General features: G+C 48.0%; 1 protein-coding gene across 1 annotated transcript; it reads left to right on the top strand.

The window, feature by feature from the left end:
* Positions 1-49: 49 nt before the first annotated feature.
* On the top strand, positions 50-902 carry pou3f1 (POU class 3 homeobox 1; the record flags this gene model as incomplete). Its single annotated transcript, XM_084490030.1, has 1 exon — positions 50-902. A coding segment is annotated over one exon (853 nt), but the record flags the coding sequence as incomplete, so codon positions are not given.
* Positions 903-8,834: the final 7,932 nt, after the last annotated feature.

Below are 8,834 nucleotides of genomic sequence, written 5' to 3'. Positions count from 1 at the left end.
CGTTGGCGGCGGCGGCGGCTTCCACCACAGGGCGCACCTCGTGCACCAGCAGCAGAGCCACAACAACCAGGGCCACCACGGCGGGCACGCGTGGGCGCCCGCCGCCGCCCCCGCGCACCACCTGTCCCCCGCTGCCCGGGCCCGTGGGCTCCGGCGGGCACGGGCCGCTCGTGTACGCGCAGGCCGGCTACACCAACCTGAACGCCATGCTGAGCCCGGGTGCGGGCGGCGCGCTCCACCACGGGGGCATGCACGAGGACACGGGGCCCGGGAGCCTGCACGAGGCGCAGCTGGAGTCCCCCGGTGGCGGCGGCGGCGGGGGGGGGTTCGGCCACCACGCGGACCACTCGGACGAGGACGCGCCGAGCTCGGACGACCTGGAGCAGTTCGCCAAGCAGTTCAAGCAGCGGCGCATCAAGCTGGGCTTCACGCAGGCCGACGTGGGGCTGGCGCTGGGCACGCTCTACGGGAACGTGTTCTCGCAGACCACCATCTGCCGCTTCGAGGCGCTGCAGCTCAGCTTCAAGAACATGTGCAAGCTGAAGCCGCTGCTCAACAAGTGGCTGGAGGAGACCGACTCCAACACGGGCAGCCCCACCAACCTGGACAAGATAGCGGCGCAGGGCCGCAAGCGGAAGAAGCGGACGTCCATCGAGGTGGGCGTGAAGGGCGCGCTGGAGAACCACTTCCTCAAGTGCCCCAAGCCGTCCGCGCACGAGATCACGTCCCTGGCGGGCACGCTGCAGCTGGAGAAGGAGGTGGTGCGCGTGTGGTTCTGCAACCGGCGGCAGAAGGAGAAGCGCATGACCCCTGTGGGGGTCCCGCACCCCAACATGGAGGACGTGTACTCCCAGGCGGAGACCCCCCCCCTCCACCACTCGCTGCAGAGTCCGGTGCAATGACTGTTCTCGTGACCCCCGCCTGGCTGGTGGAGAGTGGGGGGGGGTGGGGGGGGGGGTGGACAGACTGTGATGGAGTTTACCCCATTTAACTTCTGCTTTTGTTGTGCTTTCTATTTCCGGGAAAGTGAAAAGAGGACACGGAGGGTGAGCCGGACGGAGAGTCGCTCTCTCACTCTCTCACTCTCTCTCACCCACCGGACAGTCGCGCGGGGACCACGAGAGAGACTAAAGACCGCTTTATCTGAACTGACGCGTTAGAACGAAACAAAGTTGTTTATTTACCAAAAGTCTACGGAGAAGCCACGGGGATCTCTCCGGTCCACGGGGATCCCTCCGGTCCACGGGGACCCCCCGGTCCGCGGGGACCGCCCGCCCGGGCTGTGGGGCTGGGGTACCGGGGAGGTCGTGCGGAGCGGATCACTAAAGATGAACTGTCTGTTCCGAGGCCTCGAGGTCCAGACCCTGACGGTCTGTCGTTCTTTGTTCTAATGAGTGTGACGGTGTTTTGGTTTCATTTAACTTCAGTGTGTCCCTCTCCTCGGCAAAGTCTTTCACTGGGTCGTGGTGGTTCAGATCAGATCACCCGGGTCTCGGGTTAAGGCGTCCCGGGTCTCGGGTTAAGGCGTCCCGGGTCCCGGGTTAAGGCGTCCCGGGTCCCGGGTTAAGGTGTCCCGGGCACCGCGCTCCGCGGCCGGGCGGGGGGACACGACGTGGCGCGGGGCTCCCACACTAAATCCCCCCACTAACACTCCCAGTACTCCCAGTACTAGAGCCTCGCTCCCAGTACCAGAGCCTCGCTCCCAGTACCAGAGCCTCGCTCCCAGTACTAAAGCCTCGCTCCCAGTACTAAAGCCTCGCTCCAGGACCGATCCGGTCCCGGATGAGGAGCAGGACGACCGCCTTAACAAAGAGCTCAGCTCGAGACGTGAGGGCCACGGATTATTATTATTATTATTATGAAAGGGCCCCACGGATTATTATTATGATTATTATGAAAGGGCCCCACGGATTATGATTATTATGATTATTACGAAAGGGCCCCACGGATTATGATTATTACGATATGGCCAGGCAGATTATTATTACGATATTGTTACGGTTATTATTCACACGCATTTTGTTGTCTTTTCTGGGTTCTTTGTTTTTTATGATTATAATTATTAATATTATTGTGATTTTTCATTTGCATGCAGCACTTATTTCTTTAGTTAGTATTTAATTTTATAAAATTGGTAAAATTGTGACGCTGGTGTCGTTCGGCTAAAAAGATTCGCCTTGTTTACAACCGGTCGGTGTCACCCCGGGGTGCTGTGGTCTCACCCAGGGGGCTGTGGTCTCACCCCAGGGTGCCGTCATCTCTCTCAGCTCTCCTCCCAACACTTCAACATAGATTGGTCCAATAAGAGTCGATATCTCAGGTAACTTCCAGCTCCCCGCGTCCTGAGAGTCTTATTAGAACCAGTGAGAATGGTGAAGGACCAGTCTTAGTAGAACCATTAAGACTGGTAAAGGACCAGTTTGATTCGAACCATTAAGACTGATGAAGGACCAGTCTTGTGACCATTCTGCGCGTAAAGGAATTAAAGGGACTTGCTTTGAATATTTATTGAGTTCTGATCTAAAGGGAAAATAAGGCGGTGTGTTCCTCCGCGAGGAGAAATATTGTATTATTATTATCGGGGTTTTTTAATTTAATTTGACATTTTCAAAAAGATTCTAGAGAAAATGTCACCAGGATTATTTCCAATATGTAAATATGTCGAATATGTAAACTTGTATTTGTTGTCAGTTATTGTTTCTATTCTTTGTTTTTTCTTTTCTTTCCGGGCAGTTTTGTACACTTACTAATTCCAAGAAAATATTTTAATATGATTTCATTTCTGAATCTGAGCATTTCTATATAAATATTTATTTCTTCAATGTGTTTGGAGGCTGTCGGCTGTTCTTGAACCTCGCGGTTCATCTCAACGCGTTTCTTGACTTCATTGGTTGTATGTGGATTGCAAGGTCGCATTTCTATTTATGTTATAGTAATATTTTATTACTTACATAAAACATATATACAAGAAAAGCTCTTTTGTCGTCATTAAGAATCCACGCATATTCTGTGGCTGATTCTGGTAAAGGCAGCAACCGGAGACTCGTTATGTAATGTAGAGAAAACACACAATCATTTACCCTGAAACACACATCTAAACCTGAAAACACACAACATCTAAACCTGAAATCACACATCTAACCCTGAAAACACACAGCATATAAACCTTTAAAAAACACAACGTCTAGACCTTTAAAACACACATCTATCCCTGAAAACACACAACATCTAAACCTTTAAAAAACACAACGTCTAGACCTTTAAAACACACAACGTCTAAACCTGAAAACACACAACATCTGAACCTTTAAAAAACACAACGTCTAGACCTTTAAAACACACAACGTCTAAACCTGAAAACACACAACATCTAAACCTTTAAAACACACAACATCTAAACCTTTACCGTGGAAACACACAACATGTAAACCTTTAGAAACAACGTTTAGACCTTAAAAAACACAACGTGTAGACCTTTAAAACACACAACGTCTAGACCTTTAAAACCAGAGCTGTGGATCACAGAGCAGCTCGTCTTGTACCCTGAAGCCTTGGAGATCCTGCGCATCGACTCCGACTCCAGGACGCACAGATCTGCATGTTTAAACCCGGAGCGGAGGAGCCAGAGCACTCCGCTCTCACCTCCACTCTGCAAACTCACTCCGTCAACGTCTTGGTTCATCGTAGTACTAAATTGTTCAATATTAATACGACATTATTAACCTTCTTTTCATCGACTGAAGACTATTACTTTTATTATAATAATTACTATCACAATTATAACAATTATTTATATTGCTATTATAACAATTGGTATAATTCTTAAAACAATTATGATAATAATAATCATTATTATAATGATTATTCTTATAATTATTATTATTAACAGGCCTCGTGGTAGATGGGAGATCCATTTGATGCGGTTATTGTACTAAATCGGCTGAACATTATTATCGCGATGACAATGTTCCAAACAATATGGAGAGTCGCGCGGCCTTCGTTAATTTGACCCATGAACCGTTTCACAGCCCGTAATATAGACCATAATATAATATAATAAACCCTAATATCCCTCCGCGGGCCACGGGGCCTGGGGGGTGAAGAGACGAGGAGCCGCGGAGACGCTCCGTGGATCAACTTCATGTCAGCGCAAAACACGACACCCTCGTATCCCGCAGGACGGTATCAAGACCACGTCCTGGAATCAAGACCGGGTCCTAGTCCCGCGTCGCCTGACTCCAGGTGGTCGTGGTGTTGTCGTGGTCGTGGTCGTGGTGGTCTTCCAGGCGAGGGCTCCCAGGAGTGTGTTGGTTTCGGCTCTATTTGCGCGGACACTATAAGGAAGCGGACTCGGCAGTGGATCCCAGAGACGAGCTGGTTCTGGTTCAGTTTTCTGATTCTGGTTCGGTTTTCTGGTTCTGGTTCAGTTTGCTGGTTCTGGTTCAGTTTTCTGATTCTGGTTCGGTTTTCTGGTTCTGGTTCAGTTTGCTGGTTCTGGTTCAGTTTTCTGATTCTGGTTCAGGTTCCGCAGAGCAGTGAGTGCGCGTGGACCCCGTGCGTAAAGGTCGTCTCTCGTCACCTCAGGCCTCCGCTCGTTATTCTTAAAACGGTGTGAAGTTCCAGAATAACATCCGTGATAAAGTACATGAATATGTTAATATAGTCAGTGCATGAAAACATTTTTTTTTTCAAAAATCAGTTACATGAACCTTCTATAAAAAGAGCAGAATAAACCAAAGTATCATTAAGGCTCCGGACAGCCGAGTCTCTGGTGCCAGGAGACAGAGAGAGACTCCAACAACACACAACACTGACACTGTCACACACACACACACACACACACACACACACACACACACACACACACACAGCACTGTCACACACACACACACACACACACACACACAACACTGTCACACACAACACTGTCACACACAGCACTGTCACACACAACACTGTCACACACAGCACTGTCACACAGACACACACACACACACACACACACACACACACACACACACACACACACACACACACACACACACACACACACACACACAATACTGTATAACCTCCACCTTCCTCCACCCAGCTCAGGCCAAGAGTCTCTTTAGGTGACCGAGTTCTGCTTTTGGCGGTGAGTTTACGCGCGGGTTGATGGGTCATCCGATATTAAAATATAAAGTTTATTACAAATATCGGCGACAGCTTTTTCTACAATTATCCAATAATATGCACCATTTGAATTGATGGACGTGTGTTATTTTAAACAAACTATGGGTGTTTGGAGTCAAACGGGATCAGTTTGGTCAGAGAAGGCGTCGATCCCCAGTGAGCCGCGGGCCTCCAGCGCCCCCTGCCGGGGAACACGGAGCGGTGCGACACACACCGGGACTCCAACACACATACCCACTCACCGTGGTTCTGTTGGTTTATCAGCCTCCGTACGGTTTGAAGAAGGTCACTATTGGACACTATTGGAGGTTTAAGCACATAAACATCAAAACATGATCAGCAGTCATCATTAGTTTGACAAAGAAAAACAACTGCGGCCGTAAATATGCAACGGTCTTCATCAGAGTATTCTGAACAGAGCCTGCACTGAGCCCCTGAGTCATTCTTGTAATCCACCACATGTTTCTTTGATACTGACAGTTGTAAAGGGCTACCCTAACCCTTACCCTTCCCCTCCCCCCCTTAGTACCACAATAAATATCACACTTTACTAAATTCCACACCAAATACCACTTTACTAAATACCACACTTTACTAAATACACTTTGCTAAATACCACACTTTACTAAATACCACACTTTACTAAACACACTTTACTAAATACACTGGACTAAATACCACACTTTACTATATTCCACACATTACTAAATACACTTATTAAATACACTTTACTAAATACCACACATTACTAAATACCATTTTACTAAATACAACACTTTATTACTAAATACACTTTACTGAATAACACACTAAATACCACACTTTACTTATTACACTTTACTAAATACCACTTTAACAAATACCACACTTTACTAAATACCACACTAAATACCACACTTTACTAAACACCAAACTTTACTAAATACACTTTACTAAATACCACTCTTTACTAAATACACTGGACTAAATACCACACTTTACTAAACACCAAATTTTACTAAATCCACTTTACTAAACACCAAACTTTACTAAATCCACTTTACTAAATACCACTCTTTACTAAATCCACTTTACTAAATATCAAACTTTACTAAATACACTTTACTAAATACACTTTACTAAACACAGTTTACTAAACACACTTTACTAAACACAGTTTACTAAACACACTTTACTAAACACACTTTACTAAATACACTTTACTAAACACAGTTTACTAAACACAGTTTACTAAATACACTTTACTAAATACCAAACCTTATTAAATACACTTTACTTAATACCACACTCTACTAAATACACTTTAAATACACTTAACTAAATACACTTTACTAAATATATTTGACTAAATATACTTTACTAAATACCACACCTTACTAAATACAATTGACTAAATACACTTTACTAAATATGCTTTACTAAATACCACACTTTACTTAATACCACACCTTACTAAATACACTTTACTAAATATACTTTATTAAATACCACACTTTACTAAATTCACTTAACTAAATACCACTTTACTAAATACGACACTTGACTATACACTTTACTTAATACACTTACTAAGTGTATAAAGTAAGTTTTTTACTAAAGACAACACTTTACTTAACACCACACCTTAACTGAATACACTTTATTTAATAGCACACTTAACCAAATACCTGACTCACTGAATCATTTCAAGATGACGTGCAGGCTAAATGATATTTATGCTCCCATGGCAAAGATATTTTTTAAATGAACTGTGCATATCTGATATGTTTTGGTCTCACTAATTGGATTCCTGGTAGAAGTGAAACAGGATGAATGACTGAGGTCACACCGCGAGCGCACGGCAGCTCGTCTCTGTGACGGCGGCAGGTGTGTGTGTGTGTGTGTGCATGTGAGCTGGTGCACGTGGGGTATAGGTCGCCCCCTGACCGTGTGCAATGCGAGCTTTGTCATGTAATCTCATGTAAACTCATGCACCTGAGCCAGCAGTGCACGTGCGCTCACGTAAACTCATGCACGTGAGCCAGTGCGCGTGAGTGCATGTGAGCTCACGCCCGTGCGGCGGGTGTCTGTGAGCTGATGTGTGCGCGGTGGGCTCGTGGGGGCACGCGGGAGGTGTGGATTAGGGCTGATTAGCAGGATTAGGCGCCTTAATGGAGGGGGAGACACTAGGATCCAGCGGGAGGGGACCCACAGCCAGAGGATTTGCATTGATCCACAGCAAATGAATGAGGATTAGCAGCACGCCGCTATCTGCCAACAGATACACAACATTACAACATTAAGCGCATTATCCGCCCGGCGTCTATTAATCACTAGACAAACACCCGCACAGAGCATAACGCACAACGCATGGCGCACAACGAGCGCAACGCACAACGGGCACAGCGCACAATGCACGCCAGCACAACGAGAACAACACACGCCAGCACAACAAACAAGACAACAGGTGGGGGAGTGGGAAGCACTGGGATACTGGGCCACACACACACACACACACACACACACACACACACACACAGACATACAGCTTGCGCGCACATGCAAACATGACCATGCAGACATGCACACATGTACGCGTGCAAGCACGCACATGCACACGCACACACACACACGCACACGCACACGCACACACACACACACACACACACACACACACAGGCCGAGTGGTGGTAAGGAAGCAGGAACTGCTGATGCATGGTAGCCATGCTGCTAACTCTGGGCAGTGCACTAAACACACAAACACACAATTATTCTGATTAAAGGGGAGACGCAAGATCAGGATGATCCCAAGGGTCTCGCTGTCGCACAGCCCCTGTATCATAGTATCTTTATGCATCCACGTATCGTATTTAAAACAGACCAATCGCGTGTCTCCTGTGATCTATATTCATCTCTACATAGCATATTTGAAACAGATCCAACCAATCACGTGTCTGCTATGATCTATATTAATCTATCGTTTCCTGTTCGTCAGAAGCAGTCTGATCCCATCAGAGACCCCCCCCCACTGTGTGTGTCAGCCATTAGAGGTGTGGCTTATGCTACGCCCTCCCTCTCCTCCTCCTGGCCTCTCTCTGGTCCTCAAGTGGAGATCCCCCACCCCCCCCTTCTTCTAGAACGTTTATGTAATGAAACCAACGAGAGAGGGGGAGACAGAGGTGGGGGGGGGGGGGGGGGGGGTGGGAGGAGGAGGAGGAGGAGGGGGGGAGGAGGAGGAGGGAGAGGGGCTGAGGGGGGTTTGGATGAAGAAGGAGAGAAGAAGAATGGAATAATGCAGTCTATCATCTAAAATTCCGTCTCTTCCTCTGCTCCAGGTTTTCCTCCTCGGAGGCTCTTGAAGGCGGAGCCTCTTGAAGGCGGCGGCCACTCGTTAGCGTAGGAAGCGCGGCGGCGCGGGGGGGGTCCTGTGTTATTTATGATAGCGGGCCTTGTAGCGTTAGCCCCCCCCCCCTTTATGTTCCAGGTATGGTCACTGGGTGGGGGCCCCCACCCGCCCTCCTCCACCAGGGCTCTTAGCGCCTCATCGGGCCCCTTGAAGAGGAGAAGGGCCCCTGGCTGGGGGCCGCCGCCGCTGCCTCCCACCCCCAGGGGCCGTCAGCCCGACTAACCGTCCTGAGACCGGGGCCCGTCGCTCGGTCGCCCCCCCCCGCACGGGCCCC

This window comes from Micromesistius poutassou (genome assembly GCF_964030765.1).
Source record: "Micromesistius poutassou genome assembly, contig: SCAFFOLD_1828, whole genome shotgun sequence".
NCBI lineage: Eukaryota > Metazoa > Chordata > Actinopteri > Gadiformes > Gadidae > Micromesistius > Micromesistius poutassou.
Note: the sequence above shows the minus strand (reverse complement) of the source record. Positions and strands in the feature narration are given on the sequence as shown.